At 34.7% G+C, this 21,280-nt stretch overlaps 1 protein-coding gene across 6 annotated transcripts in view; it reads left to right on the top strand.

The window, feature by feature from the left end:
- LOC128982958 (kinase D-interacting substrate of 220 kDa B) overlaps positions 1 to 21,280 on the top strand; it is a 306,316-nt gene that overhangs the window by 237,632 nt on the left and 47,404 nt on the right. For all 6 annotated transcript variants that reach the window (XM_054402066.1, XM_054402065.1, XM_054402064.1 and 3 more), the window contains one exon: positions 6,812 to 6,985. In XM_054402066.1, the coding sequence (XP_054258041.1) occupies positions 6,812 to 6,985 (174 nt within the window). The remainder of the gene's footprint in view (positions 1 to 6,811; positions 6,986 to 21,280) is intronic.

Here is a 21,280-nt window from a genome sequence, read left to right as displayed (position 1 = left end):
TGTCTAGAAGGGTCAGTGAACTAATCAATAAATAGAAAAAACCAGTTTCCTTCCCCCTCTTCTCTCTCAGTCTCACCACCACCCCTCCCCCCCCCCCTGAGCCGGGAGGCCCAGCACTTTGTCCTTGAAACATCCTAGCCTCTGAAACAATAAACCCTTACACCCGCGTTGCTGTTTTGACAACAGGGTTATGAATGCATTCACTATTTTTCATTTTCCAGAATTAACTATCAATTATTATTATTTGCAAGTTACAAATAGGAAACTACATGACATTATGGTATTCAATGACCCATGTATTATCAAAAATTAATAATTCATTACTTATTTTGATAAGAAAAAGCATTTATTACAGCACGCAGCACTTATTGTCATTGATATATATATAATCAATCATCAAAGTAACTGTTACTTTATACAAAACTAGCTGTGTGCCCGTTCTACGCACGGGGATCTTATAGTAGTCAGTTGAAACCTTCTTATATTAAGATTAAGAACAGCAGTTAGTTTGCATATTTGCAGATATGCTGGCAAAACTATTATATATAAACCTTCGCAAATACAGTATCTGACAGTTCAAGCCAAAATAAATGCTTCGCAATTAAATGTCACCCAGATCGTTATGGTCCATATGTCCAATGATTAAACTAAAAAATGTTTTATAGATCCATGAAGCGTAGCCCTAAAGTAGGCCTATAATTGAAAGTTACTTTCCACATCGGTTAACTTAAACGTATTTAAAGTAATACCTCAACCTCACCATTTAACACTTTATTTCGGTTGACATTTTCAGTATCAAAGGTGCTCTTGTCCATTCCGTGAAACACTGAGAAATAAGGACATTAATGCGTTACCAACAGACATACACACAACAATCCAAAAAAGGCCACGAACTATTGATACATATTAAACAATATAAAGGCGTAAACAATTCATGATGGTTTGCCCAACAAATGTTTTACTCAAATAGGTTATCATTTTCTTAGCATACCGCGTAAGCTAAGATTTGGAATCCAGACAGAAAAAGCAAAACTTATACAGAGTTAAGACATCACTTAAATTGAATACGGACGGCTCTAATAAATAAGGTGCAACACCAACGATAACTAATTTGTAAACTACAGTGATGTGTTGGTACCTACGTAAAAATGATTCTAGCAGCTACCAACGGTTCTAAGGAAAAGAACCAGTACCTACGTAAGAACCTACCTAAGAACTATAGTACATCCGACCAATTAAATACATTAATATCTAGTCCCGAGGTTATCGATCTCTTGCTTTTGGATTTTCTCGTAAAAAATTATAGCGTAAACTGATCGGTGTCAGTTTGAAAAAAAACTACCTTACCCAAACAACTTTTTGTTACTTAATAGATTACGCATTCTCTAAACAATGATTAGTATATCTACTAACATTAGAAGGAAATGTGACGAAAATCACACAATGTTGGGGTTTTGGTCATTTGTAATTATATTTCTTAAGTAGGTAGGCCATGTATTCTATGGAAAAGTACCGGTATCAAGGATCGTCGTCAAAAAGGTTGTTATGAATAAATATGTAGGCTTACGTACCCAAGATATGAGCTATGGGCCTATTGGCTGTATGGTCCAGCGATTGCATCACACGGTGAGTAGAAACAGAAAGTGACACATTGGAAAAGCGAGTTTAGCACTTCCTCTGTTAAACCTCTGTTACAATCACCCACTGCAGTTGTGATTTATAAACAAACATTTTATTCTATAAAATACAGATGGTAAATAGGGGTTGGTTTAAGGGAAATAAAATACAAAACAGATTAATTAATTATTTTGATAAGCAATAGAAAGGTTGCGGGATTGATTGAACTAAAATAACCGCAGGGAAGTAGAAAGGTCGTCAACCACAATCTGTTTAATCAGTACATTGTTAGAGAGAGAGGGGAGAGAGAGAGAGAGAGATAGCAGATAGGGGCGTTTGATAGGGAATCTGAAAAAGTAAACAAACAAGGAACAACGACGCGACAATACTCTTTATAGCCTTATTGTCTCGCCCACTACATTTTACACACGTGACCACTTTTTGTTTCTTACTTATCTTTCATCCGTCCCAAAATGGAATTCCTGAAATAGTTTGTTGGTATAATCTTCCCTCCCACACAAGGCGCAGTACTCAGCAGGGCCGTGGATAGTGGCGACTAGCTACTATCCCTGGCCCTGGTACTCAGTGCGCACTGTAGGTTGTCACGGCAACTGTGTATCGTCCTAGCGACTAGCCAATCACGCACTCGCACTGCGTTGTAGATTACGATACGAATGGCTGTGTTAAAAAGACAACGCGATAGGTAGTAGTTTGTCTCTTTCGTATCGATCGATAATCAGATAATCATTGCGCAACGTAGAATTGTGATGACTTTATTTTTAATTACGACACATATTAAGTGTTTTTATATGGACACAGTTAGTCTTTGACATTGCCTGGCCATATGAATTATTTTACTTAAAAAACCCACCCTTGAAAAAAGAAAAAAAGTGTATTTGTATTTGGATCCGAAGATCTGGATCCGAGGATCCGGATCCGGATCCGGTACCGACATTTTCTTGGATCCGCCCATCACTAGTTCTTGCAAAATAAAGATACGCCTAAGTTTTGTTCTCGTGGATGCACTTTATCAGCATGCATGAAATTTCAAGGAAATTTGTTTACAAACCATGTTTCAAGCAATGACATTTCTGACGAAAGTCACGCTGAAACTAATGAAACTGATAGGGACACTATTTTATAAAACCATTTGTTTCTCCAATGCGAGAAACATTATGAATGAATATAATAAAAATAAGTTAGGTGTAAGACAGAGATTTAAGAAATTGGTTTTGTTCCACAACATGTAATGTATTTAAGCACGATTGTGGACATTAATACATATTCTTAGAAGTTCAGTTTAGTATTATTAACCAACCCCTTTTCTCTTATGTGTGATGATATGAATTTTATAATATATACAGAATAGCAATAACACTCAAAACATTTTTTTTTTACTAATCGTGTCTTTGCAATATTATACAAATACCCCTATTGTCAAAGGAACGAGCACAACAATTTGATTTTTAAATTTACTATTCAATTTTTGTTATTGCCTTTACGTTAAATACTTTCTAGGTATAGTATTTATGACCTTTTAAATTACTTGCTCTGGACCTTGTACCTTGAACCTTGAACCCTTTTCTCCGCTTTGTATAAATAAATGCCTGCATGGGCATAACTTTTCTTAATGAGAGGTTATGTCTCAATTCATCAAATTTTCAGGAAACAAGAAACAAACGACAAACAAACGAATACTTTTTTTTTCTCCAGTTAGACACTGCCTCTTCAATATTTAGAAACCCCTGGTCTATGAACCAGGAGAACAAAGACTTCGGAATGAAGCATTGATTTTAAATCAGCAATTTTTTTCAAACCATATTAGAATTTTACATTTCTGCTGCCATTATTATGTAGCTTAGATAGGTGCCTGCCACAAACCGCCATGGAATTAGTAGCGCTAGAATATTTATATTTGTAAAAAGAAAAAGAAAAAAAAAATGTGTAAATTTTGTTTGTTACATTTTTGTGAATCAATTGGACCTCGCCGACAAGTTTTGCAAACTTGGCGAGGCCAGATTTTGTATTATCACAAATAAATAAATTTGAATTTGAATTTTGAACCTTAATATTAGAAATTTCTCATTAATTACCCAACAAAGCAGATATTAAAAGTTCCCTTGTTACAACTAAACAAAGGGGGGTAGTTGTAACACAGTTCACAGTTGTAACTCATATGTACTTATGTGTTACCTGAAATAAAAATGTATTTAGTATAACTATTGATTGTACTCAAAACGTTTCTGGGAGTAGGCCTACCGTAAACGAAAAGATCAGCGGAACCAGGGAGGACGGCCCGCGGCGCGATTTATAAAGAACCTCTTTGCGTTACTAATTACTCCATAACACACAACTAGAAAATGTTATTTGAAATTGCTTGGTTACATGCTGAAGATCATCTCATTAGCTACAATTTTGTCGCTTGAAGTTTGCTTCTGACCAAAAAATAAAAAAATCCTCGCTTAGTAACTTTTTTATGTCAAGGTGTGATATTTGCTTAACATTTTTAGTTGTTAAAATTCGAATTACGATTTAAATAAGATTATATTTATACTGTCAGATTCTGCAGTTAATGCAGATTCCGAATATATAACTTTAGTTGCAGTCAACCTATTGTATGCACGGCCAGGAGCGTATCAACAACCGCGTGCACGGCTTGAGGAACTGGCATATCTGCGTCGAGTCCCCCTTTGTGGTGGAGGAAGGTTACTGAAACGGCGCGCTTTTTATCCCAAATCTCCTATCTACCCGGTGTTCCAGTTGTTTTATATACTTCGATGGCCTTACTACTTCCTTCACCATTTCCAACGTCATAGACCTGTTTCCTTCCCTTCTCATTGCATTTAATCTAACTGCCCAAACGGTTCCCCCACTCTGCACTGCCAGCCTTTACTACTTCCTTGACCACTTCCTACGTCGTGGGGCCTGTTTCCTTCCCTTCTCATAGCATTTTAGGATTGAAGATATCTAACTGCCACAGACGGTTCCCACACTATGCTCATACTTTACTACTTCCTAAGCCACTTCCTACACCGTGGACCTGTTTTCATCACTTTCCATAGCATTTTAGTATTTTAGATACGTTAATCTAATTGCCACAAACATTCCCCGCACTCCACACTGCTAGCCTTTACTACTTCTTTCACAATTTTCTATGACGTGGGCATGCTTCCATCCCTTCTCATAGCATTTCAGCATTGCAGATATATTAATCTAACTGCTACAAACGGTTTCCAGTTCCCACACTCCACACTGCTCACCTCACTACTTCTTTCACCTCTTCTTACGTCGTGGACCTGTTTACATCTCTTCCCAAAGAATTTTAAGATTGTAGATACCTTAATCTAATCGTCATAAACAGTTCCCACACTCCGGACAGCTCACCTTTACTACTTCCTTACCACTTCCTACGTCACGGACCTAAGCTAGTGTCGTCATTTTAATATATTTATGAATCATAATGTTTCTGTTCTAATATCTGTGTCTATCAGCTATTTCTTTATCTACTGCATTCAAAAGTCAACAGCTGATCAGATCATATGTCTTTGTTTATGTGTCAAATACTGCTTCCATAAGGATTAAATTGAAACTTTGAGACCCAGTGGGGCGGATTCCTGAGAGACTTTTTTAACGCCATATAGATGTTGGCACTCATCGATATGGTCTTTATCACCATACAAAATTTGAAAACGATTAATTCAGCCGTCTAGGAGGAGTTTGCGTATTACGAAATGCATAAGAGTCGACGTATAAGAGCTTCGCTCGCTCTGCTCAATAATCAGCTGCTACAAATCCAAGTAATATTAAATTCAACATATTATACAACAGGAGTTAGTGAAACACTCTGCTTATTTAAATATAATAGGTACATTTGAAGTTTGTGAAATTTGGAGTTTATTTAACACTAGCTGGCCCGACAGACGTCGTCCTGTCCTAATGTGGTTTTTATGTCAAATGCTCGTTCATTTTCAAGATGAGCTCGTTCGCATGGCTCAATCACGTCCTGGTTGAATTTCGTTCGCTACGCTCACTCACCTTTAAGTTGGAGCTCGTTTGCTGCGCTCACTTGCCTTCAGGTGAGCTCGTTCGCTACGCTAACTCGCCTCCAGATTGAAGTTCGTTCGCTACGCTCACTCACCTTTTGGTTGCAAATTAGCTGTTGTCATAAATTTAAAAAAAATAATAGTGCTGCACCCTGTTAGTAAACCTATTAACTTTTTAATGTTATTGAACATCACAGAACCAAATTGATTAGTTGAACCAGCTGTTAAGATTCTTTAATTCCATTTAAATATGAGTACTCATAAGGTTAACATGGGGAACTCCAGAGCCACTGGGGCGGAGCCCTTTTGACGGATCTGCACCAAACTTCACAAAAACCATCCTTGAATAATGCTTAATAATGCCTGAAAGTTTCATTACAATCTGTCAAGCAGTTTCGGAATCCACAAAGGACAAACAAACATACATTGGATTTTATATACAGTATATAGACCAGCTGGCCTGACAGACGTTGTCCTGTCCTAATGTGGTTTTATGTCAAATGCTCGTTCATTTTTAAGATGAGCTCGTTCGCATGGATCAATCACGTCCTGGTTGAAGTTCGTTCGCTACGCTAACTCGCCTCCATGTTGAAGTTCGTTCGCTACGCTCACTCACCTTTAGTAGCAAATTAGCTGTTGTCATAAATTTAAAAAATAATACAGTACTGCTGCACCCTGTTGGTAAATCTATGGACTTTTTATACTATTGAACATCACAGAATCAAATAGTTTAGTTGAACCAGCTGTTGAGATTCTTTAATTCCATTTAAATATGAGTACTTATAAGGTTAACATGGGAAACTCCAGAGCCACTGGGGTGCCCTTTTGACGGATCTGCACCAAACTTCACACAAACCATTCTTGAATAATACTTAATAATGCCTGAAAGTTTCGTTACAATCTGTCAAGGGGTTTCGGAGTCCATAAAGGACAAACAAACATACATAAATACAAACAAACATACATTGGATTTTATATATATATAGATGTAGGTTTTTGGACTTGGTGGAATTTGGAGTTTGTGAACCTCACCCATTTTACTTCAATTATACTTGAAATTTTATATCAGGCAATTTGTCTTATGTTCTTATGATTCAGATGCATAGTTTATTTGTCAATTAGTAAATCAATGTAATTAGTTGTTTTTTTAGGTGGAGTTGTTGGAAGTGAGGTTGTCAACATTGTCTACTGAGGGAGTTTGTCAACTTCTCTCCAAGATTGATGAATCTCAAGGTTCCCGCGTAGTGAAGCATGCCAAAGTGTTTGAATCCAACAATATCAACGGAAAAGTCCTTCTCCACTGTGATCTTGATGAACTCAAACCGGTAATCATTGATCTTATTTCAATAAGTAAAATAATTAGATGGTCTCCAGTAGGTGGTTGTTAGTTAACACTCAGTCTTTTGAATTTAAAGACTTGTTTGTTACCCATATATCTTCTTTTCAAAACACTTTACTTATAAACACTAATAGTACCTTTATTTTAATAGTTTGCCAGTGTACAAGGAAACTGAATGAATAATAAATCTATATATTAATTACGTAAGCCGATTCTTTGCGTCAAAATTGTGGGCGACTGGGAAGTCGTAGAACGACGGGAGAGGGCTCGAAAAAGGTCTCAATCCCGTGACGGCGGAAAAAATAGTGAAATTCCCCAAATTTTAACACAAAATTAGATATAACATAAAATGTTCTCCATAAGAATAGCATTAGAACCCATTTACTGCTGATTTTTGTTTACTTCAATACAGCTGATCGTGATTTATCATTAAGCCAGTAAGCAATATTACATTTGGATTACTTATTTGCCAGTCAATTCTGCAATGTACTGTATACTATATAAACCAGGGATAATGTTACCTATAACAATAAAGACTTTTTAGTCTTAATATAATATATGAATAAAGATTAAATAGGTTCGTATTAGTTAGTATTAATTAATTAGTTCATTAAGTAAGTAATGTGCCAAGATCCTGGGCGGAAAAACAATATTGTTAAGAGGAGATTTAAACCAGGTACTGCCTGTTGCTCCAAGCAAAAAAGGTTAAAATAATATAGTCTAGCATGCACGGTAGGAAAGGGAGCATCCAAATAAAAATTAACAGTAAAACCTAGAAGTAGTTTCCGTTTCTTAAAACTAACCAAAAATATGCATGTCGAAGATGCTGATGAAAAGTAATTTCATGATTGGTTTCGATAACTGGGTAGTGGAACCCTAACCATCCACAAAATCAGGCATCAGGCGTTGATTAGGCCCTTTTTTGATAAAAATATGTAACCGCACCTTTAGGAGGAATACCACCACATAAACTTACACTAGGTTAATAGTAATTTTTTTTTATGTTGATCAGAAACAAATATAGGGTTAAGTTTGGTCAATGGGATGCCTTTACACTAATCTTTGTTCAACATTTACAAAACTAGTATAAACTTATAAATAATAACTGGGTCGGGGTGCTAATTTAGCGGTTATGATCAATAACTAAGCTTATCTTAACACACCTTTATTTGCCTTTTTAGCGAATTTCCCTATAGGGAAGTAGCTATTACCGTAGGTCTCATGGTAACACTTAGGCCCGGGACCGATTTACTTTTTCATTTTGATGTCCCCAGAGGCCAAAAACACCATTCGTTCAAAATTTTATATATGTATATATATATATATATATATATATATATATATATATATATATGTGTCCGTGAACACGATAACTTGAGTAATTTTTATCCGATTTTGATGAAATTTGGTTTAAAGGTGTAAGGCGGGATAAACTTGAATGAGTTCGCGATCCAGCATGATCGGACCATGGTAACAGGGTTTTATGGGGTGAAAATTGGTTTTTCTCACTTTTGACCCTCAAAACACAAAATTTCCCAATTTTCCTTTAAACCTTCTTAAAGAGCTTAAAAAAACAAACAATTCAGTATATCAAAGTGTTTTTGTACGGTTATTGGTTACGGAGAAAACTAAAAAAATGGTCAATTTAAAATTCCCATGTTATGCTTATGGAGAATATTGTAAAATGTTGTAGTTTGCTTGTTTATGGATATCTTTTGATCAAACTTGGCAAATATATTCATTTTATACTAAGCAATAATTATTTTACTTAAAACACACACTTTATTAGTTTCCTTGTAGCAGCAAACCTAGGTACTCGTTAAACCTAATGTTATTTAAATATATCAATTGAAAATCAATTCAGCCAAATGGAAATTCGCTAAGACGGCAGGTTTGCTGCGGCGGGGGTATTATATTTGACGAAGACAATTTCCAATATTTCAATCAGGGAAGCATTTTTATCATTATTAACCAAAAGACCAAAGCTAACTTAGTAAACCAATATTTGTATTCACCTTTAGCAGAGTTAAACCTCTGGAGGCATTCAAATGTTTTATTTCAATACATTTTAGCGAATTTCCCTATAGGGAAGTAGCTATTACCGTAGGTCTCATGGTAAGACTTAGGCCCGGGACCGATTTACTTTTTCATTTTAATGTCCCCAGAGGCCAAAAACACCATTCGTTCAAATTTTTACATATGTATATATATATATATATAGGTATATATATATATATATAGATTTATATATATATATATAGGTATATATATATATATATAGATTTATATATATATATATGTGTCCGTGAACACGATAACTTGAGTAATTTTTATCCGATTTTGATGAAATTTGGTTTGAAGGTGTAAGGCGGGATAAACTTGAATGAGTTCGCGATCCAGCATGATCGGACCATGGAAACAGGGTTTTATGGGGGGTTTTATGGGGTAAAAATTGGTTTTTCTCACTTTTTACCCTCAAAACACAAAATTTCCCAATTGTTCTCTAAACCTTCTTAAAGAGCTTAAAAAAACAAACAATTCAGTATATCAAAGTGTTTTTGTACGGTTATTGGTTACGGAGAAAACTAAAAAAATTGTAAATTTAAAATTCCCATGTTATTCTTATGGAGAATATTGTAAAATGTTGTAGTTTGCTTGTTTATGGATATATTTTGATCAAACTTGGCAAATTTATTTATTTTATAGTAAGCTATCAGTATTTTACTAAAAACACACTACTTTATTAGTTTCCTTGTAGCAGCAAACCTAGGTACTCGTTAAACCTAATGTTATTTAAATAGATCAATTGAAAATCAATTCGGCCAAATGGAAATTCGCTTAGACGGCAGGTTTGCTGCGGCGGGGGTATTTAATTAAAAATAACATCAACAAAAACAAACAAAGACAAACAGCAAACTGTTTTTATACACAAAAGATATGTTATACTGGGATATCTATCCTGACATGTATATACAATTTGATTGTGAGTTTGCTTAAATATTACGATAATTTGTTTTACATTTGAGCTGTTTAGGGACTTATGTCCCTACAAGCCACTAGTAAAGATTATTCATCTCATCTAAATCAAGCAAAACAAGACTATTAATTTGATGAAACTGTTTATCCATCCCTGGTGATGTATTGGTGCCTGTAGGTAATTCTCTGTACCAACAGGTTACAGACCTATTGCAGCATGATCTGAAGTATTCTGTAATGGCCCATGGCATTGGGCAAAATGTGGTGCTAACATCAGAATAGAGGCAGTACCCTTTTCTCCTATTTAGTGGGCTGTCGAAATAGTGACTAGGGGTGGCAGTAATGGTAGTTTTACCTGGGAACCTGTACAGTAGAACCTCGCTAATCTGTCACCTACGGGACCGGGAGCATGGTCGGTACAGCAAAAAGGTCGGATTATCAGAGGAAAAATTTCAAAAAACTGTAGTAAAAATTTTAGTAAAACTGTATTTTGAACAGATCACGGATAACTGATAACCACGGTTAATCCAACATGACATAAAACAGTTATTTCCAACTCATAAACTAAACGGACTTCAATGTGATAATTTGCATATTACATTGTAAAAATACAATTAGTAAGCTATTGTGCAATCATGATAATTATGTTACGTCATTAACCTTGGTTCAGTAATAAAAAATGTCAACGTTTAAAATCACAGCTTTTTCAAACTTTTACTCAAACAAACAAATTACCAAACATTGTACAGCAAAATAAAGAACAGAACAATAGAAAGTATAGTAAGCTGCTAGTCATAGGTTACTGCAACACTGTTTCAGGACAGAAGAATGTCGAGAATGTCGATAAAAACATTAGATAACGCATAAAAACTATAAAAAAATAGTAGCCTACTTATAGCATAACAAAAGTCGTAAAATACACTGATAAAGATAACAATGACATAAAAACATCGCTTATTCTTTCTCAGACGATTGTAAGTGCAAACGGATAGCTTGACCTTGAAGCTTTGATCGGCATTCCTTTATTTTGCTTCCATTTTATTTTTGTCAAATGAACTGTGATTTTTCAAAAACAATAATGTGGGAGCCTACTTAACATTAACTAGTGTACCTGTTGCTCGAATTAGAGCAATTGCTAAGTATTACAGGCGTTATTGTTATTTTAAAACGAATAACAGTCATAATTTCTGATGACTTTAAAATATTCGACTCAAAGATTATGGAAATACTAAAGATGTACATAATAGATCGATATAATCAACATTTATTGTAAATAGTGTTTTCTACAAAAATAGCCTTACTCATAGCTGCATTGGGGTTTCCAGACACATTGTGTGTCCAAAACACGACTCCCTTCCCCACACCGTCCTGAGCGATAGGGATCATTGAGATTCGCTCTAACCTTTCCTCTCCCCTTCATGGGCAAGTTTTCATCCCTTTTCTTTCTTAGTTTTTGTTTGTTTCTTTTTTAAATTTTAATGCCTGTATGTATCCCTTGTCTTTTCCTATTTCCCTAGCTACTTTTCTAAACGTCTCAATTGCTTACTTGTCACTCATCATGTTTTATTTTCTCATCTCTAGGCATATCTTATCCAAGACATATTCCTGTTCTCTCCTATTTGTTTCCTGAAGTGAGCAATTTAAAAATACGTGACTCGTGGTTTTATTTCTCCACATCTACATACTTCCTCTTCCACCAGGTGAAATCTTCACAGAATCGCATGGAAATTTGTGACAAAAATGCGTTTCATAATGGCCCATCTCGCAATCTTGTTCCAGTCTCTTTCTGATGTTAGGTATATATACGAACGTTGACCTTTAAAACGTTAACATAAAACACTCTGCTCCCAACGTGTTTTCCACTTATCTAATATCTCCTCTCTTCTGTTTCCAAATTAGTCCTACCCTCCTCCTTGTCTTCCAAAATCAACAGCTTATGCAGCGATTATCCAACAGTCCTAAATTGAATGTGAAATCTTCAGGAGACTGTTGGAGAGCACACTTAAACCCAACACGGAAGGGTGCTTGCTGGTTTCGGCTATCAACGACAATAGTATTATTTGTATTTCGTTCGCGTCTACCAGTTAAAGTTCGTCGGCCTCTTCCTAAATAAGGGAATGGAAATAAGGGACGGCAAATGCCATCCTGGTAAACGTCTTATAGTCTCCATTATGTCGAACGTTTTTTGGTTATGTTTTGATTTTGTGCAAAATTTTAGTACAACCATCTGTTTTAAATATTAGTGTCAGTTTCAAAGTATTCATCTGTTCAAATATAAACAAAACATTTTCTCCCTAAGAATAACATGGGAACTTTGAAGGCCACTGGGGAATTCCAAAGTTTTTTTGTTTGATGGCAAAACTTCATGCTAAGACCTTTCGGTAGTACCACCACTCCAAAACAATAATGACAAAAAAATGCCTACCGTATTAAATATATAGATAATGGGCAGACATGGTTAAATATACAACAAATTTCAACACATTAGACTAAAAAAACACAATTTATAAAGTTGTCTGGGTATTTTTCTTGGATAATGAGGTTATGTTAACGGAAGCCTATTGTGTTGGTGGCACGGTCGGACCAAGCGGGGAGTCGGACCATCGGAGGTCGGATTAGTGAGGTTCTACTGTACTTGTGTCTCAGTTTCCTGGTCAGGAACCGGTGAGAACCTCTTCTGCGAAGGAGTGGGGGATTGTGGGAGAGCCCCTCACGTCGATTTAAGAAAAATTATAAAATTAATTTTATAATCGTTAAGTTACAAAATTAATTTTTCATTAGAAAATTAACTTTTTAATTATAAAATTAAATTGTCATAACCTAGCCTAACCAACCAAACTGGCTGATAATATAAAAAAGATACAAGATAAAAATCGAATGAAGGTTTACTAATAAAAAAAATAGTTCTGTTAAAAAATTATAAATGCTTCAAATTCTAACAAAAGTTGTACAGTTAAGAAGTAATCACATTCTAAGCAAAATCTTTGACAAAAAGTTAATGTTATTTGGATAGAGCTCGTGCGTTTCCTGGTGAAGCCTGGGGGTATGTGGTTAGAGTGGCTAAGAACCGGTTTTGTAGGGGCTTAAACCCTACCCCCAGGCTTCACCAGGAAACGCACAAGCACTACCTCATGGACGTCAGTCGCGTACGTTAACCACTACGCCACAAAAACCGATGGCTACACTTTGTATCTTTGCGGTACAGTAATGGTGTTCCCTCAAGAGAAGAGTGACGTCACGCCCCCCTCCTTTGCTAAAGAGGTTCTCATCGGTTCCTGACCAGGAAAACGAGACGCTATATGGAACCTGTTGCCTAGTTAATTTTATTGTTTATTTTTTTACATTAGTGGCATGTCTAAACCGAATCTCGAAATCACAAAATTGGAAAAGTTATTGTGGCAAAATTCCTGTTGTGATCACAGAGAAATTGTTATTAGTGCAATTAGCTTAAAAAAAGAGCAAACCGGGACATCCAAAAAAAAAGTTTCAAACCAGTGCCAAATTGTTGAATACACTTCCCTCAATATGTAAAAAAAAGTTACACTGTTTTGTGTTTCTGGTTTGGGGGGGAGGGGGTGAAAATGGGATTAAAATATGACTTTTTTTACTTTTTTGCAAATACCTCAAAAACGGTGAGTTTTTCTTAAAATATAATGAATTACAAAAATAATCTACATTAAATTTCGAACAAAATGATACCATACAATACCTATCTACTATGAACGGTTCCGGAAATATTGGGGGGTAAATGTGATTTTTTCTAAAAATTCTAAATAAAATTGTTTTTAAATGGAGAAAAACCATGGACACGCATAAAAAAGTTTCTAATGGGTGCCAAATTGTTGAATACACTTCCCTCAATATGTAAAAAAAAGTTACACTGATTTGAGTGTCGGATTTGGGAAGTAGGGTTTAAAGAAAATGGGGTGAAAATAGGACTTTTTTTTTACTTTTTTGCAAATACCTTAAAAATGGTGCGTTTTTCTAAAAATACAATGAATTACAAAAATAATCTAAATTAAATTTAGAACAAGATGATACCATTCAATACCTATCTACCATTTACGGGTAAGGAGATATTGAGGAGTAAATGTGATTTTCTTCTTTTAATTCTAAAAAAGTTGTTTTTTTAAATTCATGAAAACTATGGATACCCATAAAAATCTCCTAATGAGTGCTAATTTATTCAATAGACCTCCCTTAATATGTGTAATAAAGTTACACTGATTTGAGTCTCTGATTTGGTAGGAGGGCTTTTCAAAAAGGGAGGCTCGTAAAGGGTGCTTTTTTATATAATGAATTACAAAAAAAAAATCTTTATTGAATTTCAAACACAATCATATTTACAATATCTATCAACTATGCACGGTTGTAAAAATTTCAACTACATTCTAATAAAATAATAAAATACGATAAAAATATTGATTTCCTTGTAAAAAAACTTTCCACCATTTTCCAAAATGGCAGCTAACTTTAATATTGGAACCTTCTGTATTTCATGGTCTGTTTAAGATATAAATGCGATTTTAACTCTTTTTTGTTCTTTGCATATTCTCTATAAACTTATTCGTATATGAGCTACAGGATGCGGAATGTATACAGCAAGCCTTTTTTCCATAAGTGTAACACGTTACGTTGTAACTCCTAAATGAGTAGTTTTTAAGAGAAAATGTCAAAATTAAAAATGTCTTAAAATTGCATTTGAATTATAAAACAATCATAAACCACAGGGTGTTCCATAAGAAATAACAAAGTTGTCAGCCATATTGGAAAATGGCAAACATATTTTTAAAATTGGAAATCATCCCAAAAAACATCTAAAAAGTAAAGGGAAGTGCTCCATAAGAAGTCAACTCTATAACTAACTCATAATAAAAAAAGGTGAGTTTCAACGCTATTGGTTCACTTTACGTGAGACATCCTACAGGGTGTCCCGTAAGAACAGCCAATCTCCAGAAAATGGTTCTATGGGTCAAAATAATTAGAAAATCAAGAATAAATTATTTCCCAAAATCACTTCGTCAACCAGATATTTGTCATTTTGTTTTTTTACACATAAACAGTATTTTATCTTTGAATTTTTTTACCGATCATTATGTAACTTGGTATGTATGTTGAGGTAAAATAGACTCTCGTTAGAAAAAGAATGATCTTAATCCAATTAAAAATTTCAAAATGTCGGCCATTTAAATTTTTTTAAATTGAAATTGCAAAAAATGACTAATTTTATGAACTTCATTTAGCTTTTAAAATGATGAAAATAATAAAAGAAATAAATGAAATATCACAATTTTTAGTTGTAAAATGAGGCAAACCTGAATAGCGAAGCCTTGATCTTAATAATTTTACAACTAAAAATAGTTATAATTTAGTTATTTTTATTCAATCTTATTGAGCTTGGTGTCGTTTGATAGGGAATTTTAAAACCTAAATAAAAGTTTTTATTACATTTTTCATAAAAAATAGCCTTTTTTGCAATTTAAATTTAAAATATTTAAATGGCCACCATTTTAAAATTCTTTATTGGATTAAGATAATTTATGGGTGTCCATGGGTTTTCTCCATTTAAAAAACATTTTTTGTAGAATTTTAAGAAAAAATCACATTTACCCCTCAATATCTCCTGAACCAATTATTGTAGATAGGTATTGTATGGTATCATTTTGTTCTAAATTTAATTTAGATTATTTTTGTAATTCATTGTATTTTAAGAAAAACTCGCCATTTTTGAGGTATTTGCAAAAAAGTAAAAAAAGTCCTATTTTCACCCCATTTTCTTTAAACACTACTTCCCAAATCCGTCACTCAAAACAGTGTAACTTTTTTACACATATTAAGGGAGGTCTATTGAACAATTTGGCACTCATTAGAAACCTTTTCTATGGGTGTCCATGGTTTTTCTCCATTTAAAAAACAATTTATTTTAGAATTTTAAGAAAAAATCACATTTACCCCCCAAAATTTCCTGAACCGTTCATAGTAGATAGGTATTGTATGGTATCATTTTGTTTGAAATTTAATGTAGATTATTTTTGTAATTCATTGTATTTTAAGAAAAACTCGCCGTTTTTGAGGTATTTGCAAAAAAGTAAAAAAAGTCCTATTTTCACCCATTTTCTTTAAACCCTACTTCCCAAATCCGACACTCAAATCAGTGTAACTTTTTTACACATATTAAGGGAGGTATATTGAACAATTTGGCACTCAATAGAAACTTTTTTATGGGTGTCCATGGGTTTTCTCCATTTAAAAAACAATTTTTTTAGAATTTTAAGAAAAAATCACATTTACCCCTCAATATCTCCTGAACCGTTCATTGTAGATAGGTATTGTATGGTATCATTTTGTTTGAAATTTAATGTAGATTATTTTTGTAATTCATTGTATTTTAAGAAAAACTCACCGTTTTTGAGGTATTTGCACAAAAGTAAAAAAAGTCCTATTTTCACCCCATTTTCACCCCTCCCCCCAAACCCGACACTCAAATCAGTGTAACTTTTTTTTACATATTGAGGGAAGTGTATTCAACAATTTGGCGCTGGTTTGAAACTTTTTTTTTGGATGTCCCGGTTTAGGTCTAATTGCACCGTACTACAAGGAAAGAATCAATTCTGGCCATGAACTAAGCCAGATTTGGTTCAAATCAAATCAAATCAATCAAAAGATCTTTATTCATTTGTAAATATATATTTACATATTTACATGAATAGTGCAAACAATGAACACGAATATACATGAAGAAGTAGGCTACAATCAACATGATCGGTAGGACATTATTGATCACACTACTCCAGGTTGCGTTTTCTGAATTTTAAGATCTATTATCTGTTCTAAAGGTAAAAAAGTCATCAAATGAATAAAGTGCCCTCTGTATCAAAAATTCTTTCAACTTCACTTTGAAACCTCTATCATCCTGCATGCTTCTTATGTGATCTGGTATGTGATTTAGGAATTTGATACCGTTGTATGAAGTTTTTCCTTTAAGCAATTCTAATTTATGATTTGGTAATACTACTTGATATTATTCCTAGTACAGGGAGCAGCAGAAATATCTGAAGGTTTTCAAGCGAGTACAGTCCGGCAACCGAGTGGAGGGGGGTGGTGGGGAGCGGCTCATTCTCAAGGCCAAGTGACCCCATTTCAGTCGCCATGGAGCAGTGGACCGGTATACATCGCGCGTTTGTCGTTGAGGCGTATTTTAAAAGTGGCGATTCTGTTGTTGATACGCAACGTAAGTTTCGTAGGCATTTTAATGTGGCTCGTGGGGAACCTATCCCATCCCGAAACACCATCAAATTTTGGGTGGATACAACAGGATCAACTATTCGACCAATACCTAAAATTCTGTTTGTTTACATAGCCATCCAGGTGAAAATGGGCCTCATCACTCATTGCAAGAATTTTTTTGTCATCCATCAAATCAATAATTTGCTCTGAAAATGTTTGACGATTAGCGTGGTCGTGAGGCTGAAGTTTTTGGACGATTGCTATTTTATATGGGTGAAAGTGAAGGTCTGAGTGCAAAATTCGTCGAATAGAGCGATCAGACATGCCAAGAGCAGCAGCTTGTCTACGCGCCGGGCGATGCGGGCTCGTTAGCACAGCTTGTCGCACTCGCTCCACGTTCTCCGGCGTCCTCACTGACCTTGGACGGCCTGTAGGCCTACGTTTTGCAGTTGATCCTGTGGATCTAAAGGTATCCACCCACAATTTGATGGTGTTTCGGGATGGGATAGGTTCCCCACGAGCCACATTAAAATGCCTACGAAACTTACGTTGCGTATCAACAACAGAATCGCCACTTTTAAAATATGCCTCAACGACAAATGCGCGATGTATACCGGTCCACTGCTCCGTGGCGACTGAAATGGGGTCACTTGCCCTTGAGAATGAGCCACTCCCCACCACCCCCCTCCTCTCGGCTGCCGGACTGTACTGGCTTGAAAACCGTCAGATATTTCTGCCGCTCCCTGTATTGTAGCTATGGATATCTTTATTTGTAATGAAACTATTTATATTATTTTTTACAAACATTATGCATTCTAAAATGTATAAGCTGTAAACAGTCAAAATTTCAAATTTAGTAAAGTAAGTTTTGACAGATTCATTGTTCCTAAAGCTTAATATGGCGCTTAAGGCTCTTTTCTGTCCTATTAGTATATTCGTCAAATTTTGAGCGGATGTTCCTCCGTAGACACAGATCCCATAAGAAACATGGGATTGAACATTGGCAAAATAAACACTTTTTAATACATTCGTATCGCAGAGATAATACAATCTTTTGATGGCATAGATTCCTGAGTTAATTTTCTTTAGGACATTATCCACGTGCAGATCCCAATTTAGATTTCTATCAATGGTAAGGCCAAGAAATTTAGTATTTCCAACTTGCATATTTTCCTCATTATTTATGTAAATATTTATTTCCTCTTTAATTTGTTTTTGTTTAGTGCAAAATGATATGAAGTTAGTATTTTGAGTGTTCAAAATTAAATCGTGAGCAATAAAGAAATCTTAAATTTTTGCTAACTCCACAAAGGAGTGAATTTCTAATTCTATACCAGTTTTTGCAGACATTATAAGGTTTGAATCATTGGCGTACAAACAGAGCTGATTTTTGATAGAGTTTAATTTACTTAGGCAATTCGGCATATCACTTATGTAGCAGATAAATAATAATGGTCCAAGTATTGACCCTTGGGGTACTCCATATTTAACTTTTTCTGATGTTGAAATTTAATAACTTGATTTTTGTCAGTTTTTTATACTTCTTCATATTGTTCTATATCAGTTAGGTATGATTAAAACCATTTTAAATATGAATTCCTGATTCCTAGGCTATTTAGTTTGTCGATCATTTTTGAGTGGGAAATACTCTCAAAGGCTTTTGATTAATCCATAAAAATTCCCATAACTTTCACTTGATTTTCTAATGACTCTATGATTGATTCAACAAAACTTATTAAAGCAGTTGTGGTAGATTTATTTTTCCGAAAGCCATGTTGTTCGTGATTAAAAGGATCATATAGTTCTAGGTGTCTTATGAGATTTAATTGCATGGCTTTTTAAAAAACGTTTGATATCGATGGAAGAATAGAAATTGGTCTATGATTTTGAATATCTGATTCTTCACCCTTTTTGTACACCGGTATGACCTTAAGAGATTTTAAGTTGTTTTAGAAAAATGCCTGAAATAAAGGAAGAATTTCTTATATGTTTTAAGGGTTTTAATAGGGACCCTTAGCATATTTAATAGTCTTTATTGGAACTTCGTCAAAGCCACTGGACCATTTATTTTGAAAAGCGTCGATTATTTTATTTATATTACTTTCGTCAATTGGCGGACACCTGAAAGTTGGGATCTGTTTTTTTACTTTCTTTCATACAACCAACAGCTTGATTTGATCTATCATCTAACATATTTTCAATTATACTGACAAAAAAGTTATTAAAACTATTGGCAACATGCAATGGGTTTGAGACTTCACAATTACCTAGTTTTAAAACATGAAAGTTTTTAAACATTGTTGTAAGTTGAGTGGAGTTTTTCTTGTCTCCTTATTAATAATTTTCCACACAGTTTTACTTATATTTTCAGACTTTTTAACTTTATCGCTATAATAATTACGTTTTGCACTCATGACATTTAATTTATATTGTTGAGTTTTTTTCTTCAATTGAGTTTTAAGAACCTCCGACCCGGATTCTTTAACTAGGTTGTTTAATTCAATGAGATCATTTTTGTTCTTTTTTAGGTTCTCTGTAATCCAATTTTTGCTGTTTTGGAGCTTGTGAATTTTTTTCTGACTTTTGGAAAAGATAAATTTAAGTAATATCGAAAGATATTGTGGAATGTGTCATATTTACTTTCTATATTTGAATTAAAAAGAGTTGACCAGTTTTCTATTTCCAATAATGATTTGAACATTTTCATATTGTCTAGGGGAAAATTTCCACCCCAGTAATTTTGAGTAGTAATAAATACAAGCACTTGTAACTTGTATAACTATTTATTCATAACTGGAAAGTCAATATTATTATATGAACAATGTAAATAAATAATTAACATATGGATTAATACAAGAAGTACAGAAGCAAAATATCTAACAGTGGTCTCCCCCTAACAGTCTCCCCCTAAACTTTTGTACGCAACATTTGATCGATGTGGCGTCTCCAAATTTGTCCATCGTCCATCTTGATAAAATAGTGAAGGCGACCGTCTCTACTTTGAACATTTCCGTAATTCCACTTACAATTTCCGGAATAGTTCCGTGCTTGTACTCGTTCACCTGGGTTGAAATATCTCACTATTCCTTTGGGTTGTTTAGTTTCTTCCTTTGTCTTAGGTAAGAGTAAACTTAAGTATGTGCGGATCCTTCTATTGAACATCAAGAAGTATGAGCTGTTGCCAGTTGAATTCGGAGCTTGACGTATTTTCATCAGCAGTTGGTGAAGCTTTTCTTCAAGTGTACCAGATTCATCTGACATACAGTTGATTAATTTCTTTATCGTTTGTACGAAGCGTTCGACTTGGCCGTTCGAAGAAGGATGGTAAGGAGCTGTCTTCTTGTGCAAAGTTCCACATTTCTTCAAAAAGTTACTAAATTCAGAAGAGGTGAACTGACGACCATTATCAGAGACTATAACACTTGGTAGTCCAAAGGTGGTGAATATTTTACGCAGCTCTCTGATTGTCCATGAAGATGTAATACTCTTCGTAGGTATGACTTCAACCCACTTTCTGAATGCGTCTACTACCAACAGAAAGTAGTTTCCGTTGGTTGGCCCAGCAAAATCTATGTGGACCCGCTCCCATGGTTCACTTGCTGGCTCCCAGGGATGGTTAATTTCTTTCTTCGGTAAATTTTGTTTTTCCCTGCACTGTCTGCATTTTGAAATATTATCTTCTATATCTTTGTCCAAACCTTTCCAGTAGCAAAAGCTCCGTGCTAAGGCTTTGGTTTTTACCATACCCAAATGACCAAAATGTAGTTCTTCGAGGACATGTTTTTGTAAAGATCTAGGAATCATCATGTTCAAGAAACTTAATACGAACAGAAGACTTTTCAATACACAGCTACGACTTAAAACGTATACAGGTGAATTATTCAAGCCCAAAGGCGTTGTGTTTGTTCAATGTTCATACAAAAGCCAGAGTTTTATGGGTAAACTCTATATTGTAGACGGTCACTTGGATCCTATTTTCGGTCGAGACTGGCTACGGGAAGTAGAGTTGGACTGGAAAGAAGTAAAAACAATCAAACAAGAAACTGGAGGACGTTTAGATGAACTTCTAAACAAATAC

The sequence above is a fragment of the Macrosteles quadrilineatus genome, unplaced genomic scaffold (assembly GCF_028750875.1).
Source record: "Macrosteles quadrilineatus isolate MER2022 unplaced genomic scaffold, UCM_ALF_1.0 Scaffold_1__1_contigs__length_201487025, whole genome shotgun sequence".
Classification (NCBI taxonomy): domain Eukaryota; kingdom Metazoa; phylum Arthropoda; class Insecta; order Hemiptera; family Cicadellidae; genus Macrosteles; species Macrosteles quadrilineatus.
This window is presented reverse-complemented; position numbering and strand designations above follow the sequence as displayed.